The sequence below is a fragment of the Leuciscus leuciscus genome (assembly GCF_965113295.1).
Source record: "Leuciscus leuciscus genome assembly, chromosome: 8".
NCBI lineage: Eukaryota > Metazoa > Chordata > Actinopteri > Cypriniformes > Leuciscidae > Leuciscus > Leuciscus leuciscus.
Window position 1 is genome coordinate 21,335,342 of NC_138732.1, and position 19,547 is coordinate 21,354,888.

The following is a 19,547-nucleotide window of genomic DNA, read 5'->3' on the forward strand; positions in this document are numbered from 1 at the left end:
TCCTGGGATTTGCTTCATTAGGCTTCTGTATAGCTTTGAGAAAAGGGGACATGTCTTTACAAATAAAAACCTATTTATAGAGATATGTACTGTACTGTATAAATCCTGTATCTGCCAATATCTCTTCATAGAAGGGCCAATAGTCCATATTTTCTGCTATAGTATTGAAAGCTTAGGGAAAAGAAATTGAAGAAATATGAGGGACAATAAAAATAAACATAGACAAAACATCATCTGTTATGGAATATATCAGTGAATTTTAAACTATTATGACTTGTTTGTTTCTCTGTGGAGAAACAATAATCACTGCAGTTTTAATGCACTGATCCGTGGCGTCAATTCCTTTGAGGGTCAACACTGAGCCAATGTGCTTATGGTGCTTCAGTGGCAAGTTTATTTATGAAAAGTGCGTATAAATAGTGCAAGAGGATACTGTGTGGTCAGGGTCATCAGGTCGTGGGGCTGTGAATCCTAGGAGGTGGAGAGATGAATAGCTGGCGTCGTCTTGGGAGGGCCAGCGATGAGAGGTACTGAAAGGTCATGTTGAAAGTGATACACCCATAATTCAAGCCCCCCGGTCACCCTCCAATCACACTGTCCCCTCCCTTAAGGTGCCGCCAGTCCTAGCTTTACGTCTTTGTTAAGACTTTTCAGTAGCCAGAGGAGGAATGTCTCGAGAGTCCACTCAGACTCAACGGATTCACTTTCCATCCTTAAATGTGTTGGTACTGATGACAGAAATAGCTAGGTTTGCTTGTGAAAGACATGATTTCAAATGGATTTAATGTACAGCATGTTTCAAAGTAGTTTTACCACGTATTGTACGTTAATAAACATAATTGATGCTCTAAATCAATAGTTACAGTAAAGACTTTTACATTGTTACAAAAATGTCCTTTCAAATGAATGCTGTTCTTCTAATGAATCCTGAAAAAAAGTATGAAGGTTTCCACAAAAATATGAAGCAGCACAACTGTTAATAATGATAAATATAATATCACTACTAATAATAGTGCAGCAAATCAACATGAGCAGCAAATGATCATATTAGAATGATTTCCGATGGATCACGTGACACTGAAGACTGGAGTAATCATGCTGAAAATTCAGCTTTGTCATCACAGGAATACAATTACATTTTAAAATATATTCAAAGAAACATTTTAAAGTGTAATAATATTCACAATATTAATGTTATTACTGTATTTGTTTTAGGTTTATTAAAGTTTATTATATATGTATTACGTTTAGGGTTAGTTGCTTGTAGTTATGTATAATTTACTAGGAAGTACATGTAACGTGTAACAAAGACAGTGTAAAATAAAGAGTTACCAAATTTTGTGTATATATATATTAATATAGATAACATGTAAATGTAGAAATTTTCCATTTAATTCCACTTCCATTTTTTTTTTTTTTTTGGTCTGTTTAGGATTAGTAGGTTAAAATATTTGTTTACTATGCTAAAATAATTGGTCTTAAATTCTGATTAGATTCTAGGTCATTGGAACTACAGAATCCGTTTGAGAATTTATTCAGCTGTTATTTTTCCCTTTCCTTCTTCCCTTCTTTCCTTCCTGCCTTACTTCGAGAACATTCTTTTCTCGCTCCATATCTACTATGGTAAATCACTACTATACTTCACCAAAATAACATTTCCAGGTTATAACATGCTTTAACCTCAGTTAAACAAACAGTAAAAAAACACACAAACATTGTGTGAATCGCCTCATCCAGGTCTTTGAAACAAAAATAAACTACACCAGGAATAACCTTGCAGGATAAAAGAGCAGATATTTATGCAAAAGTGTCTGAAAGGCCGGGTTCAATGGATTACTGCCACCCGTAGCTACTGAACAGCTCACCGCCAGCACTTTTAACCTGTCGCTATATATTCAGTCATTCCCATCTGCTTTGATTTAATACCTACCCAGCCTCCTCCATTGCCTCTGAGCTCTGATTGGTCCACTTACGTGCTAAGCCCAGGCAGCTTATAGTATTTGTAAAACGTGAGACACAAAGAACGCTTGTTCCTTTTCTGGAAGCCGTGTGCGCGTGTGTGTTTACTTGGAGCGGCTCTGGCTGAGGATGTAACCCATACAGTACCTTTCAGTGCAGGTTCATCACCTCAGAAGGTGTCCTGTGGAACACGTCAGCAGTGGAAGGTAAAACACAAAGAGGGTCAGTCTGGAAGCTGAGAGGGAGAAAACAGCACAAGCAGGAGATTTGGACTGGATAGAAGACACTTAGGAAGAGGACCTGGAGTCTGGCGCGAAAGAAGAACTAACTGACATACATTACGTGTTTTGGATAACAGCTGGGGATGATATGATCTCTCATGTGGAGGACACAGAGGCCAATGAGCTTATCAATGAGCTTGTGATCCTGACTGGGAAAGAACCAAGAACCTCTGCCATGACAAGCCAGAATGCCTTCATTTAAAGGTAATTTTTTTTTTCTCTCTCTCTCTCTTTTCGACGTTTATTAAATTGGGGAAAACAGGAATGAATGTTTTTTTAATATTTGCCACTGAAACAGATTTTATAGCACTGCTACTGCTTAAAGTCTGACTTTAGAAGATTTAACTTTGAATCTGTGTACAAACATTTGTGTACAAGAGTTTGTTTAATGACACAAAGCTGTCACTGGTTAATATTGACAGATTCTTTATTATAGTAATACTTAGAGTTGCATTTATCACATTTCCCTCTCAGCTTTAAGCTCTTTAAACAGCTTATGAGACTTGTTGCCTTCTGGAAAGACAAGCAATGACACTGAACACTGATGTTTAATCCATGTTGTGGGTAAATGCCATCATACAGTACATGGGCATTATTACATAACATCATGTATCCTCTGGGTATTTTTTTCAGTCTTCATTTTATGCTTTTTGATACACTGTTATTTGTTTCTTTGGAACCCATGATTGCTATCTAAAACGGAACATACGTTTATGAAAAAATAAGCTCTTTGAGATGTATTAAACTGACAAATTTAAACTCATGCTTTTTTGTCCTTTCCCAAATGTAAGATTATATACAGTAGTCAATACTTGCTTTAACAAAATTGACAGTACTATAATAGGTGATCCATGCTGTAGGATACTCTGGCAATTAAGACACATCTTTGTGTTAAACGTCAAGGAGGCGACAGAGTCAACCAACCTTTGTTTAGGACTGTGACACTCAGCTGAGCCGGCTTTCAGCCCATAAGACCAGGCCAGACGTCTGGTACAAGGACCCTGCTGCTAACAAAGTCACCTCGAAGTTACTGTCATAAGACAGCATAACTTAGTGACTGTATCTTTAACACTTGATTCTATAGTTATGATCAGAGATACACTGTGTTATAATCAGCCACAGGGAATCACTGGGAAAAACAAAACAAACAAATAAATAAACAAACATCAGTGTTATTTTAGTATCACTGCACTATCATAGTTTTATTAATATTTAGAATTTTATATTTTCCATTTTCATTTTAATATGAGCAATTTTGAGTGTTTTTGTCTTTTTGTCTTTTTTTTTCTTTGACTTATTTTAGTACATGAAGTTAAACTAAATGAGAAAATAAGGTAAAGTTTATATTTATACTTATATATAAATACTTATATATACAGTACTTATATATATATCCAATAACCTTATTAATCAGCTCATTTACCCTTATATAACTCTCATCCTGAGACCAAAAATCTGAGTGAATTGTGAAAATCTGGTAAAAAACTGATTTTTTTTCTTAACCCTGGAAATGAACAGAAAGTTAAAAAATATTTAAATATTTACAACAAAGAAAGAGTATGACAAAACAAATAAGAAATATTTAACATTCTGGCACGATCATGTGGATCTATGCACAGACAGTCACTCATTCGTGTCTCTTTTGAAGCTCAAGATGCTCTTTTCACTGGTCTCAGACTTTGACCGCACTGTAGATAAAAAAAATAATAATAAAAAAAAAATTGTTATTTCACAGTTTGAATACAAAGTTATCTTTTTCTGTCTTCTGACATAATATGCTGGGACAGATCTTTTGAAAACATCCTAATTTCAGGATGAGTAAAAAAAAAAAAAATCTATTAGTTCAACCTGTCCCCTTCTCCGCCTTGAGTAAGACTGTTGTTAGCACTCACTTACAGCATTACCAGCTCTTCAAACTGATTCCATTATGTGTAACAGGCTCAAGTTTTTTGCAATTGTTAACAGGAATACACCTAAATTATTATTATTATTATTTTGTGAAAATGTACTCTAAAGAAAGCTACAATTCAGAGGTATGTGCAGCAACAACGTGTCAGTGAAACCCAAGAACCCCACGGTATTCGGTTACAGGAGATTTCACCGGTTTTATTTTCCTGTGAACTCCAGGCCTTGGTGGGGTTTGTAGGTATTGTGCATAGGTGTGTAGGCAGGTATGACCTGCTTTTCCCAGCCTGTGGCTCCAGACTAGTCCTTCACCTCATTCACAGTCATTGTGTAAGGCCAGATTCCAATTACAGCCTGAGTGGGTGTGTGAGCAGGGCAACAAAGAGAGAGCAACATGGAAGCCTCTGTAAAGTGGACAGAGGACACTCTGTCCGCAGGTAAAACTATCCTTTTGGGGCTCCCACAGCAATCACTGGGATAACAGGGCTCTGTTGCAGGGGGAAGGGGGTAATTTCTTACACCCTGATGAGGGAACCTTTATTCTCTATACTGTTTTAAGAACAATGGAAGGAGGTCTGTTAAATATGTCACCTGATAAGCCGGTGTCAGCTTTTAAAATAAGTTATTTAGCATTCGGGTCATGTTTGTGAGGGTTATCCTCATGAGGAAGATTCACAGAGAAATACAAGATGAAGTGAAAGTGTCATGACGTGAAGGCCTAGGACGGTAACCCATACTTGGAATTTGTCCTCGGCATTTAACCCATCCAAGTTAGTGCACACACACTGCAAACCCGTGGACACACACACCCAGAGCAGTGGGGAGTCATTCACTGCGGCGCCTGGGGAGCGATTGGGGGTTAGGTGCCTTGCTCAAGGGCACCTCAGTAATTTTCAGCCAGTATTGAGATTTAAACCCACAGCCTTCAGGTTACCACTCTGACTCTCTAACCATTAGGCAATGACTGCCCTGAAATTTGATTAGAAATTCCCAAATGCATCCTCTGGTTTCTGTCACTGGCACAAAGTCTTGTTATGCCACACCTTTAGGCTAATGTGAGGAATGTGAGGCTAATCTACTGAGGTCATTTATGTCATCTGGATGGCACTGCTGTTATTAAACTTAATTCACTGACAAGATTTAGCCTACAATCCAGACACATAATAGCGTCTTTATAGGAGTGCTTTTGCATTTTTTTAAGATTTAGTGTTTTTATAGGCGTGAGGTTATTAGATTCAGCTCAGGCACAAAAAAGAGGCAAAGTGATAAAAACAGAATTTCCCCAAGGTCAGTTTAGCCCTTTAGTGAGAGAAACCTCAACGTATTATATAAAAATGTACAGTCAGCAGGCCATTATCACAAAATAAACCACTAAAGGGTGATCAGGCACTGATACTGTACAAACCTGAAGGTTTTTATTTTGCAAAAAAACAAAACAAACTGCTGACTGCACTATCCAACTCAAATGTGGTTGGATAAAAAAAAGGTACAAGATAAAAAAAAAGTAAACGTTATCCAACTTTATTTGGCTATTCACAAAATGGATATGATATATTAATTTCAATAAAATAATTATTGTGTGCAAAGAGACTGCAGAGTGATATAAAAACTAAATTTGTGTTGCTCTTTTCAAGACAGATCAGTTTTGTAATGTCTATTACACATTACATACCAGTAGGGGGCAATGTGAGTTCCCTCAAAATCCCAGTTGAATGTTTCTGTCCTAAGGGGATAAAGGGAATAGATGTGATTTCCATTTATCTCTGCTCTCAGTTCCTCTCTGAAATAGCTATTAGAGGATCACATTTAGCAAGGCTAATTTTGTCATAAATTAGTTCTGTGCGCATCCTAAATTCAGTCCATGCAGCAACATATTTTTGTAATATTGCTGCTATTGTACCTCAAAGCACATTTGCTTTTAAGTAATATAATATAATATATTGTAATATGTGTGCTAGTAATTTTGAGGTGTCCTATATTTCTCCACCAGCTGCTTGTAAACCCTAAAAAGAAAGCAAACATTTCCATGTGAAAAAGATTAACACAAGTGGAATGTCAGCAATCCTTAAAGAGCTGAATAAAGCCATTGAGCCAGTTTCTATGCTTTGAAATAACTGTGAAATGCTACATAAGGTGTACTGAGAGAGGCAAATGACATTTTAAAAGAAATCAGTGAGATTAATGATATACAGTTCTGTTAATCAGCTGGCAGTTTAAGCACTTATCCACAGGTTTAATCAAAATTGTGCTATCTGAAATGCAGCATTACTGATTATCTTCCCATAGTTTTTCTATCCGGCCCTGTCTGGTCTCTTGAAGGTGACAAAGTGCAAAGCGTAGTGGTAGTTGACAGTTTGCTGGTTAAATTTAGATGTGTGAGCGAATGTCTGACAGGCTCAAGCAACCCTATCAGGGACAAGGAAACTCCCAAAATGGTACTCGATGAAATATGTGGCATGTCTGCAGGGTGACCTGCTTAATGTGATCAGAGTGGGTGGCAGAGTGGGTATCAGATTATTTCCCATTGATGTTTTAGTTCATTCACACCTGTTTGACCTATTTTACATAAAAAAGAACAGTACCAAAGAAGTGATTTTAGACCAATAATTAAGGCATGTTCACCCAAAGATGAAAAGGATGTCATCATTTACTCACCCTCGTGTCTTTCCAAACCTGTAGAGCATATTAAAAAAAAATAAAAAAAAATTCTTTCATTGAAAGCTATTGGGGTCCAGTGTTGTTTTGGACTCCATTTACTAAAACAGTTGAAATATTCTTCAAAATATAATCTTCATTTTCCACAGGACTTAGAAGTAAATGATGACAGAAATGATTTTTTGGGTGAACTATAACCCATAGTTTTGCAATATAGTTTTCAGCTTGATCTTCTTCATCAAGTCATTCAAAGTGGTCGAAAAAGAGAAACGAACTAGCATTTTAAAAATCTAAGTGAGCATTTAAAAAAAAAAAAAACGTTTTTAATGTTAATTTGCAATCATCACTTCAGTTACTTTGTAACACTTTACAGTAAGGTCTCATTACTTATAGATGGCTATGAATTATCAATTATTCTTTTTTAATGTTATTTAATCAAAATACTGCAGTTCATTGTTAGTTTATGTTAGCTCAGGTCCGATAAATAATATCAGCATATACAACTTTTGATTTGAATAATGTATTAATAAATGCATGAATGTTAGTTCATGTTAACTAATGTGGTTAACTAATGTTAAATGAAACCTTATTGTTAAGTATTACCACTTTTTTCATATGGCAGCGCATCTTCCCCACAGCCCACTGATTTGGCGATTCAACTGCAAAATGTCCCAGACATGAGTGGATGCACACTGGTGGAAGATGTAAGTGATGGTTTAGTTTGTTTTGCTTAGTAATTTTCTTTCACAGTAGTCAACACACCGACATTCACATATAATGCAATTAACTTACTAGAGGCATTGTCACTTTAATGAAAGGTCCATTGTCGTTTCCACAATGAGCTTCCTCTAAACATCATTACATAGAGTGTACCTCCAGGAAAACATTCCTCAGTAAATATCCACCACAAGGGAGGGGTACTGCGCTATTCATTACATCCCATGATAAAGCATGCACTCTGTTGGCTGTTACTATGACTACCAGGATCTTCTCCAAACCAATGAGAGCCCTTCATCTCTGTCGACCCAAAACAAGTGCATTGAGAAGGGGGTCGGCATGCTTCATCATTGATCCGCGTTTCCATCTCTTGAGTCAAGAAAGCGCGTCTAAAATCTGAATATTGTGTCCGGGGCAGCCATAGTGCTTGTTGAGAAGAACAAAAATAATCGACTGGCTCTCGCGCTGTTGTTGCCGAGAAGCTGCGCGAGAACGAATTCATGTTTTTGATGCAAACACACGTGTGTGATTTCGTTCAACGGGATAATAACATATGAGGGAATTTAAACCGCGTTTTCTCAGTCTGTTGGATTGCACAACACATGGGAGGTAGGTGCGCAAATCAAAAAGCACTGCAGGAATAATTAGCATTCATTCAATTTATTCATTTTTTATTGAATTAAACGTATGCATTAGTAAATTGCATGAAGCAATATGCACTATAAAATTAAGCAGTGTACATTTCAAAATGGCATTTTTGTATAAAAAAATAGGCTATGCACTAACTGAATTGAGTATTGCACAATATGCACTATAAAATATATTTTTATTTATTTATATGTGTACAATATGAACTTAAACTGCCTATTGCTGCACGTGAGGTGCTTTCGGTTTGATTGGATTCTCCCGCTGTCCCACACCTATGAAACTGTCAGGCTTGTGATGTATCATGAGAGCAGACACGTATAAGATCTAGTAGACTGTATTGTATCAGAGCGACAGAAAAACAAAACTACGTCAGCACAAAATGGTTTGCACACAGATGTACTGTCTGTTGGAAGGTATTGCATTTACATCAGGTATTTAATGATTAAAGCACCCAGGGCCTTTCGCTACCTCCACTGGAGCTTTAATGAGCCCTTGGTCAATGGTTGCTGTGCAACTGTTATTAATGTGTCACAGGCTCTGATGTGCTTGAGGAGGCACAAGGTCAAGAAGGTCATTAGAGATGTGCACTATGTCATTGACTAGATGAGCTACATGACAATAGTCTCGTTTTCCATAAGAAAAAAAAGCACGTTATTATTTTGCATTTTAATATTTTTATTTATTTATTTATTTTATTATCCATTCTCTTTTTTGAGAGACATCTATCTCAATATTACTAAATATATGGCTATAATAAAAAGCTGGGTTGGGATTGAGTAGGCCTGCTGCTACTGTGAGTGTCAAAGGTCATGACAATCTTAGCACTTAATTATTTAAACAATTTAACAAAGTTTGCCCTGAGTTACCCTTGTGAAAAAAACATTATTATATAAATAATAGGCTATACTTTAAAAGAATGTGCTTACAGTAAGTGCAAATTGAATGTAATGGTTTCAGACACTTAATAGCATGTTATTTGCAAATAATGAAAATGTATTGTAGTTTAAATTTAACTACATACCTATGCATGTGCATACCTATGAAGTACATATTTATTTGTAAAATATGGTTAAAGTTTACTGCCAAATATAAGCATTTATGGTAAACTAAAATTGTATGTAATTTCTATTGAAACTTGTTTGTATATTTGTAATTTTACATTTGTAAGTTGCAGTTTAGTACATTTAAATATTATATTTGATATGAATATATAATGAATATTTACATGAAATGTAATATTGAATATCTCACCAGAGTTCAGATCATAATCAAGTAGGCTACTTTTGCATGCGCTTTAGTGTGTTAGTCAGCACACATCACAGTAAGTGTCTTTTTTGAAAGCACAACAAAAGATTTTTTAATTGATTTAAAATTTACTTTAAAGTAAAACTTTTTAAAAGTGCAAAGTGCATAACCTACTTACTATGTACTACAATCAGTCATAAAAATACTCTCTTTAAATATTTATTTACCTTATAATATCTGCAAGAGAATCATGCATGTTAATTACAGAAGGCCCCGATATTTATAAATACTAATACAGTATATGAACATTTACATGCACAAAAATGGAGGTTTCTTATAACAACAGTAGTGAGAGTGTAGGTTTATGCAGCACCATCTGGCTTTCATGGTTCCTAAAGAGTGAACAGGATGCTAAAGATACTAAATGATACTAAGATATTGTAGCGATGGATTCTGAAGTGTCTATGTTTGGGTTGCAGATCAAATTTTGACCTTTGTGTTTTCAAAAAAAAAAAAAAAAAAATGCCTATACCCTATATTTTGTTTCTCACCTATAGGCTAAATTTCAAACATAGATCATAATTTGATATTATCCGGTTTTGAGAAACCGTTTGCTAAGTCCTGGATCATGACCTTATACCTTCCTTTCAGCTTCAGTTTAAAGGCTTTGGTTGATGTAACACCTAAGTCATCTAAGGCACGAGCATATGAGTGATGTTAGCTTTACTGGGTGGTTTTCTTTGGCTCAGGTTTGTGCTGACACCTTCGGTCTCTGCACATTCCTTGAGCTTCTGGGTGACGGCATCTCTCATGACGGGAGGGAGCAGATCACAAGGTGTCAGATCTTCTGTGTAGCTGTTGCTCTCTTGCTGTTAGATATAAAAGTGAATCTCAGTATGAAAAGTCTTTGCAGGGGCAATCAAGTGTGAAATTTGTCCTGATGTGGGTTATAATGTTTAAGGACAAAACAGTAAGAACAAAAACAACAACAACAACAACAACAAAAATCTCTTTAGAAGTGAAAGCGTTTCAGTCTTTGGCCCTGCTGTCGTCTTGAGGGATTTACATAGTTCATTTGTTGTGCATTATACTGAGTGGCAAGTTAATCTGTCTTCATAGGGTAGCATGACTCCAGGACAACTTTCTTCACTCTAAACTTTAGTTTAGACACGCTGATAAATTATAACTGTCATCAGCAAACTGTATCAGAGACAAAAATAGAGCCAGAATCTATGGAGCTTTGATCACTAAAATGCATCTTAAGGGAACTTTAACTAAAAATCTTAAAAGTTGCCCTTGTTAATTTATGTATAAACAGAGATGTTTTGAATTTTTTTCCTCAGATTTGTTTAGATTTTGATTGATTTTTTTTTAACGTTACCTGCAGTCATCTTAAATTGTACATATTAGCGCATGGTGGTGAATAGTATGCACTGGCATAGCCAAGATGTTTGACCACTCATATCTTCTTAAGCACAGATCTGTATATGTTTTCTCCAGAGGCGTGGAGTAACTTTCCAGCCCGCAGACGTGCATGTCTCCATCTGAAAATAGCTTGAGCACTTGTTTAGCGAGGGGGCTTGCCTCTCACTTTCTTACATCTTTTGCCTCCAGAAGCCAGCTGCAGTCTGGGACTTTAACCCTGAAACGCAGTGGATCTCAGGACTAAAGTGAGAAGTGTGGACGTGGATCCTGCTGCCTGTCAGCTCAAACCCGACGCCTGATTTAAGTCCTAATGCCTGGTAAGGATTTGCCTTTCTCTTGGTTTGGGATTGTGTATTATATTTGATCAAATATTTGTATTCTTTTTTAATCAGCTGTATGCGATATAAGAAAGAAGTTTGTCCTGTAAATATCAGAATAATTAACTTTCAATCATATATATATATATATATATATACATACATATATATATATATATATATATATATATATATATATATATATATATATATATATATAAAAGATGATGTAAATATAATAAAAGAGCATGTAAACAAGCAGTGGATAGACACAATATTTAGTGTGTGTTAAGCATATTAAATAAATGACTGATTCTTCTCATCATTGACAGTTTTAAATAGAGGAAAAGAAAGGACTTATTTGTAAGATTTTTTAATGCAGTACTACTGATCATATATTATTATTATTAGTGGGGACATGCCTAAAACCCTGAGATGTATGATTTGTTTTTAACAATCAAAATTCGCAATCAACAAATTAATGAATGGTAAAATGAAAACATAAGTGTAAAAAAACAACAACAAAAAAACCTATAACAGTGGGTAATAGGGTTGAATGTAATGTAGTTTGGGACCAAATGTTAAATGTTGTAATTAGTATGTTACAGAATTACAGAAATGTATTTGTTCTTAACAACTTGGGTAACATGGATGAATGCTTAGTCTGATGAATTCTGTCAACTCTACAGTTTGTGTAAAAATAGCTTAAAATTTGATTTATTTACTTGCACAAAGCTGTAGAAAGGGTCCTAAAAAAATTTCTGTACTTTATGTCGCAAATTGTAAGGAATGATAGAATTTTGTAATAGATTTTCTATTTATTTATAGAAAATCAAACGGTAACAGAGTTGAGCGCAAAATGTGTTCCAGCTAAATATTATATTTTTGGAATTTAAAATTAGTTAATATTTAAAAGATCTTTGGTAACTCTTTATTTCGATGGTCCACTTTAGACATTCTACAAACTATAAGTACCTTTTAAATTACATGTCAACTAACTCTCATCAGAGTATCAGTAAACTGTCTGCTTAATATCCTCTAAAGCCCCTTTCACACCGCCAGCGACTTTGTCGCTGTATGTCGCTAGTCTCTGTACTGTGAAGTCGCTTGTGGGCATTTGTAGTGCTTTCGCTCTAATGTTATTGGTAGACTGCAGGTCTGGCCATATCTATACAAAATACCATCACTAGTGATATATACAACTATATAATTTTAATTTGACTAGGAATTAGGCTCAAAAGAAACAGTATGCTGTTGGGAGAGTGTTTTTATATTACCACAGCAGTGTTCAGTGGATTAAATAATTTAGCCTACTAGATTAACGATCGATCAATCAAAAAATGTACTGTCATAAATTACAAAAACATCATTCGAATTTGACAAATAATCAATTTTCTTGTCCCTAATAGTCAACATAATGCAGGAGGAACTGTAAAATGAACTGCAGCAGTGCTAAACTTGCATCATAAAATTACAACACTCTGAGACTGTCGACAGTTTCTTTTCCATGCATCATTTTATTATATCCATGTATGTGGTTACAGTCAAATCATATAAAACAGTGAAATCGCCCTAGAACTCTTCTGTCTTGCCTGCACTCGAGACGGTGACGTGATCTGAGCTCCACTGAAAGTCTTCTTTCCTATTGGTTGTCGCTTGCGAAAATCGCTTCTCATTTGCATAAAGTTGACATTTCGGAACTTTTGTCACGTGTCTCGCGTCGCTTGACATGCCCACATTCTGTCGCCAACGGTCACTGTCGCTCGTGTCGCCGGAAGTCGCCAGCGCTCCATTGAAATGAATGGGATCATGTCGCTTTGATACAAAAAAACGTTAGTGTCGCTGGCAGTGTGAACGGGGCTTAACACTTTATTTTGATGATCCCAACAGACATTCAACTGACTATAAATAACTTTGCAACATGTCAACTTATCCTACTAACCTGAACACTAACACCTAACCATAATCTAACAGTCTACTACAGTTTTTTTTTTAAATTGCTTACACTAAAAAGTGGTATTTAAAGGTATAGCGGAGGATGTTTTACTTCCTGGTGGGTAACCTATACTATTGGTCCTCCTAATTGTCAATCATTCTGGTGAATCAATCAAACTGTTCAAAAAGTGGAGAGGGCGGGTCTTATCTAAAATTTGGAAAGATCCTCCACTATACCTTTAAGGGTCTAATCAGTGAAACCATTCACTCGTACCTAATCTTGAGACCAAGTCTGCAAAACTGCAAGCAAAAAACTAACTTTTTGCAAAATGCTAAACACAGTTAGTTGACATGTAGTTGCAAAGTTACTTATAGTTAGTAGAGTGTCTAAAGTCTACCATCGAAATAAAGTGTAACCAAATTTCTTTTTATAAAAAAAAAAGAATTAAGTTCAACATGTAATATCAAAATTATGTCGTTATATGATTTTAATTGTCGAGAAGGTCAAGACAGTACCTAATGGACACATTTTACATTTGATGTTTAAAACTAGCTACTTCTCATACTAGATACATTTTATGTTAGATAATAGTTTATATAACATATGTAATAAATGCTATTTGCATGTTGCATGCAGTTCAGGACAGAGACTTCAGAGCTTTTTATCCCAAGACAAGTTTGTAAAGGTTTCATCATAAAATATTATTTAAACTATCTAGGTGAAAAATAATTTTAAAATAAATGCATGCATCTGTCAGTTAGTTCTTACTTTCAATGCGTGTGATTTATGTGTGTACTGGCCTAAAACAGAGTAGACAGCTTATACTGATTCAACCCTGACAGACGTATCGTGTACACGGTTTGAAATAATACCTCCTTGTCATACTTAAAAAGAGCCTTTGTTGCAATCAGACGTCTCTCTGACAACATTTATTAATATCAGCTAAATTGCATTTCACTCTGTAATGTAAGGCATCCATTGATGAACTGTCCATCATAACACCAAAATCCTTTCAACGTGACCTTATGTTTTTTTCCCCCCATTTTGGTTTAATAAAAATGCACATGCATGATACTTCTGTGACTTTTGCTAGGAATTGCTTGAGATAGAGCTAAAGCAGCTTTGAGAGGTCAAATATGACATACAGTATAATACACATTTGCTGCAATATCACCACAGAAGCATGAAAGGCTGTCATGAAGATGTCTTACAGGAGGCCGCCTGGCAGACTCTTGGCCTGCTCCTGTTTTTGTTATGGGGGAGGGCTCTTTCGTGACTGTGGTATTTTTAACTTTGTATAATAAAGGAGTGCCCAATCCCTGTTTCCTGAAAATGAACCCTTGTTATAATTTTAACTCATTACCGCACTGTAGGCCTGGACGATATAGTAAAAAAGACAATATTTCACAATATTCAATGTATAGTTCGCAATAGCCCTGAAGCTATTTAAAGAAAAAAAAACTACATTTTAACATGATGTTAATGAATAAATGGATAAATTAAGTTTTGAATCAATTCACTTTAATCAGCAGTATGAACTGATTTATGATAAATTAATTGAAAGATTGAATCTATTGAAAAGGATAGTTCACCTAAAAAATGTAAATTCTGTCATCATTCCCTCACTCTCATGTCGTTCAGAACCTGCATTTATTTATTTGGAACACAAAATAAGATATTTTGAAGAATATTGAGAACCAACCCAGCAAGCCGCCATTTCACCGTCTAGGTTAACTATAGACCCGCTATAGTCCGGCTATGAGTAACCCACTTCTAGCCAAAATAACCTTGAATTTGGTTACATGTCGTTTTTGCCAAAATAACTGACGAGATGTATGATTTTCCATTATGTAAGTCAACAGTGATTACAAGGTATTTCGTTTCATTTCTTTGACATGTTATCTAATTGATGACTAGTCTATTCTTGGGCTATGGTTTAGACGTCTATTAAATTTCCACTGACAGACCCAATTTTGCCTTGTTTTAGCCTAGACGTCAGGGCTGTGTATTAGACGTTTTTTAAACGCAAAATTGCTTGCTGGGAAACTACATCGCAGCCTAATGGCTTCTATTATATGGACATATTCCACAAAATAACTTATTTTATGTTCCATTGAAGAAAAAGTCATTTGGGATTAAATGAAGGCGAGTAAATGATGACAGAATTAAACATTTTGGTTGAACTATTCCTTGAAGTTTTATCCAGCGATGCTATATCTGTCTTAACAGACTCTCAAACCAGCAAATCATGAGAAATCAAAGTTAATGAACTTTATGGACAAATAAAAAGTGCATTGAAATAATCCCAATATGCACAATAATGCTTCCTTTTGTCACCAAATCATTTTCAAATATTGCTCAACCCTGTATCGCATACAGGGTTGAGCAATACTGTAAAGTAACACAAAGATCTGTTGAATAGGGTTGCTGTTGAATAGCTGTTGAATCAATAATCCCTTTAGATCGGCTCAGAAATGTTTTGCGAGCCAATTCATTGTTTGCTAAAGCGTTTAGGTCCGTTTGAAGAGTTTTGAAATAATACTGAGGATTTTCTAGTAGAATGCAAAAAGTTGCAAAGCCCTATTGGACCTCTCTTTGATATCATGTGGCTGTTTATATCGGATTGTTTTGAATGATGTCTTCTGATGGAAGAAACTACGCAGGATGTCAAATGATTTGCTAGTGTACAAATGGCGATATCATGTCAGAGGACTAGAAGACTTAGCAGTCTGTCACTTTGGGTGCCCTCCAGAGGTTAAACACCTAATTAGCAGATGGATCTTCTAGCCCAGGGGAGTGCTTCTGTCAGAGGAATGGGTCCAACTGGTTTTGTAAATGTCAGCCCATTTAGATATTTGTCAGATTGCGTCTAGGAGAAGGTGCTGGAATGATGAGTGCTGGCTGCTTATCTTGGCTCTCAGGTTGGGTCCCTGTTTCAGCCGCTGGCTGTTGTGTGTGTATACATTGAGACCCTCTAAAAGCTTTCCTATCTTTACATAGCACAGAGCTTCTTTCTAAAAGATGAATAAAAAGACAAGTTTTTCAATTGTTTTGAAATGCTTTCATCACGATATTTTTATCTGTGGACCTCAACTCGTGCACTTTGTCAAAAACATTTAGAAATGGCAGAACATGCTGAAGGCACCATTTATGGCAACTCTACCAAAAAAGGAGAGATGCCAATGTGTACTGTTTAGGGAGGTCTAAAATGACAAAACAGATGTAAGAAGGAAACTATGCTATATCTCAGAATATCATTCTTGGGTCTTGATTTTTTCCATAGTAGTAATAATGTGCCTGTATAAAATCTTCAACACATTATTGGTGGTTTTTTAGGTCAAAATGCCCACTTTGACTACTGTCTATATGGAAATTGAATTTCTGTGTGGTATGTATCACACAGAGGGCTCAAATGTTATGATGCAGATACATCTAGTAAGACTATAAAAACTTTTGGCACAAACCACAGGGCAATATTCCTAAAAGCTATTTGACTCACTGTGATGAGACTGTTCCTTAATGTTGCACCTGTGCACAGCTTTTCGCCAAATAGTAAAAAAAAAAAAAAACTCTGTCATCAATTAGGCACCCTCATGTCATTCCAAACCCATAAGGCTTTCGTTCATCTTCGAAACATGAATACATTTTTAATGAAATCTGAGAGTTTTCTGTCCATCTATTAAAAGCCTATTCCTAGGCCTATTGTTAAATAAATCCATATGAATCAAGTCTTCTGATGTCTTCTAAAGGGTCATGGTCAGTTTTTATGATGAACACATTTAATTTAGGACCTTATTCACATATAAAAATTAAACCTGTGCTAAATCAAATGTGTGTGTGTGAAGTGGACCCTGCAAATGAGCGGGGTCCACTTCACAAAATGGATTCACGTATAAACATTGGTCGACGAACATGGAGCACTCAAATAGTAAATAAAAGCTCAACCATACTTGCATGATGCACGAGAACAAACCTCATTGGCATTTGGAAAAGCTCAAACAAGCAAGTAAGTTTCTGTTTACCAAATTTGACTGACCTATGTTCACTGAACTAACCCCTTAGGATAAATAAATTAAATGTGAAAATTCCCACTGTTTCAAAGTATAGCCTAGCCATAAGATGTAAACAAAATGCGTGTTAACATGCTATTAGTGTGAAAAAAAACGTTCTACCCAATTTTAAAACTTTGTTGTTATGAAAACACAACGCCATAAAAACTGTACAGCTCAAATAAATGTTTTAACAGAATAATTAAAAGAACTGATTTTATTAAAAAATTAGTTCAGATTTTTTTTATCTTAAAATTTTGATGGAAAATAAGGGACGAGTTGATTATTTTTATTTATTTTTTTAAACAAATGCTGTTGATTGAGCATAATTTGCATTGAACCAAGAATATACATTCAATGGTTTTTGAAATCCTTTGACTAACTATTTAAAGACTCCCTTAAGTCTTATCTGAGATTTTTACAATCAGCTTTTTACAGCAGTCCAAGCTTATCTTGAAGACGTGCTTTAAAATCCATAAAGGAGCAAAATCGGGAAAGTAATACTGTAGCCAAACAGGAATCTTCCTGGCTTACGATCTCTAGCTGTTCAAATGTCGAATTGGCGACGAATCTGCTGGCCACATGACCCCTCAAGGGCACCTGCTGTTTCCTCCAGCTGGATCACAGCAGAAACACTCAAGTTCTGGCAGATGTCCCAATATCCTCCTCTCATCGGCTCGGCTAGACAATATCTAACTACTCACACTCACATGGATGCCAGTGAATACTTTCTGGCACAAACGTGTAAATCACAAGGGTCTCTTTTAATTCAATCCCTTCACTTGTGGCAAGATCATGTGTTATGCACTTTGCACAGTCATTTAACCATAGTGGGAAACATGTAGACTCACAGTCCTTGACCTGTAATGCCCTGTGCCATATTTGGATTGTGACCCACTCGAAGTTGCATAAACCAAGTTCTATCAGTAAGGCTTGAAAATAGCAGTTGTTCAAGTATGTTGTGCACAACTCTGACCCATTACTCTAAACTAAATTTGGAGACGTTATCAACATGATTTGAGGTTTTGATGTACTGATCGCCATGTGTGTTCATTCTGCCAATATCAGTGCAATTGTCTTTATTATACAGAAGAGACCAGGGCAAGTTGTCACACTTTTTAGTCCAGTGAAAATCTATCAGGTTAAATTTCTATATTTTAATTTCTTGGATACAAAAAGCTATTGAACATTTAATCTGTTTCATCTTCTATCTCACGGGTAAAATGATACCTTTCACTGAACATTATCCATTGAACACATAGAATGAAATTCATTCAAAGTTAAGTTAAGGCTTTACTTTAGTTGTTGTTTCAAAAGCTTTATCACTCTTAGGTACTCAATTCGAGTACTGCACAGTAGCTATGTTGTATTAGGAGCTGGATTTAGAAATGAAATTATACTCCTAAAACACATGGGAACAATTTAAGCAATTATCTGAGGCTTTAGAAAATATGTGTGGGACTCATTGCATCAAACGGAAAGCACAGCAGCAAACATGCACAGTTCCCAACTTAATGCAATTGTGATTCCGAAGTTACCATTTAGGAGAACATAGAACTTCTTGTGTCCTGACTGAGATGCTTATATAAATAGCCTGTTTGGAAATCCCTGATGAAAAGGAAGAGATTCTTCCTATTTTGGAGAATACAAGCAGCATATCCAGCATATTACAGTCTTACTTTGGGGAATTTAGAGAGCCCATTACTCGGATGTTATGTTTTGACTGTCAGGAAAGGCAGGAACCATAATGCAACCATTAAATTGCTCTTCTGAGGACATCTATTTCAAGACATTCATAATAGAATCTCCAGCAGGTAGGATATGCATCAGCAGAATCCATAGCTTTCAAAGGGAATGCAATTACTGTTATCGTAAATACACACTATCCAGAACAAAAAGTATCTGCGTTCTGTGGTAGAACATTCCATTTAGAGCTGATATTTCAGCTTTTTTTATGTTTTCTAATTATGCTCTTAAATGTGAACTTAAACCAACACCACTAAAAGTATTACAAAACCTATATTTATTGGTTTTATCGTCTATAAAGCTGATCACTTTTTTGTTGTTGTTTTTTTTACTTTTGGAGAAGCAATGTCCCTCTAAACTATATGTTTGCTGCATAGGCCTGACTCTGTGGCTTTCATATCTGCATATATATGTAAATCTAAATAATATTTGTATAACTAGAGTGCATAAAGCTGCTTTGAAGACATCACATTATAGCCTTTAAACCATTCTGGCCTTTGAACATTGAATAGTTCATCACAAATAAACAGACTAATAAATGTTAAGACTGAATCCATTAATGCCTTCAGCTCTCTCTTAGCTCTAAATTGGCACCATAGCTGTTTTTAATCTTTTTCTGTCCTGGCACTTGAGCACTACTCATGGAGACTACTTATGACATGGT

At 35.7% G+C, this 19,547-nt stretch overlaps 1 protein-coding gene across 9 annotated transcripts in view; it reads left to right on the forward strand.

Moving 5' to 3' along the window:
* Positions 1–1,957: 1,957 nt before the first annotated feature.
* The window catches only part of sorbs2b (sorbin and SH3 domain containing 2b), a 55,377-nt gene continuing 37,787 nt past the window's right edge, over positions 1,958–19,547 (forward strand). For 3 of the 9 annotated variants that reach the window (XM_082178001.1, XM_082178006.1, XM_082178007.1), the window contains exons 1-2: positions 7,729–8,126; positions 11,025–11,152. In XM_082178001.1, coding sequence (XP_082034127.1) covers positions 11,146–11,152 — 7 coding nt within the window. In that variant the 5' untranslated portion in view covers positions 7,729–8,126; positions 11,025–11,145. Of the gene's footprint in view, positions 2,445–7,708; positions 8,127–9,438; positions 10,381–11,024; positions 11,153–19,547 lie in introns of those variants that run through there. The other 6 variants (XM_082178003.1, XM_082178002.1, XM_082178008.1 and 3 more) reach the window with 6 other exon arrangements.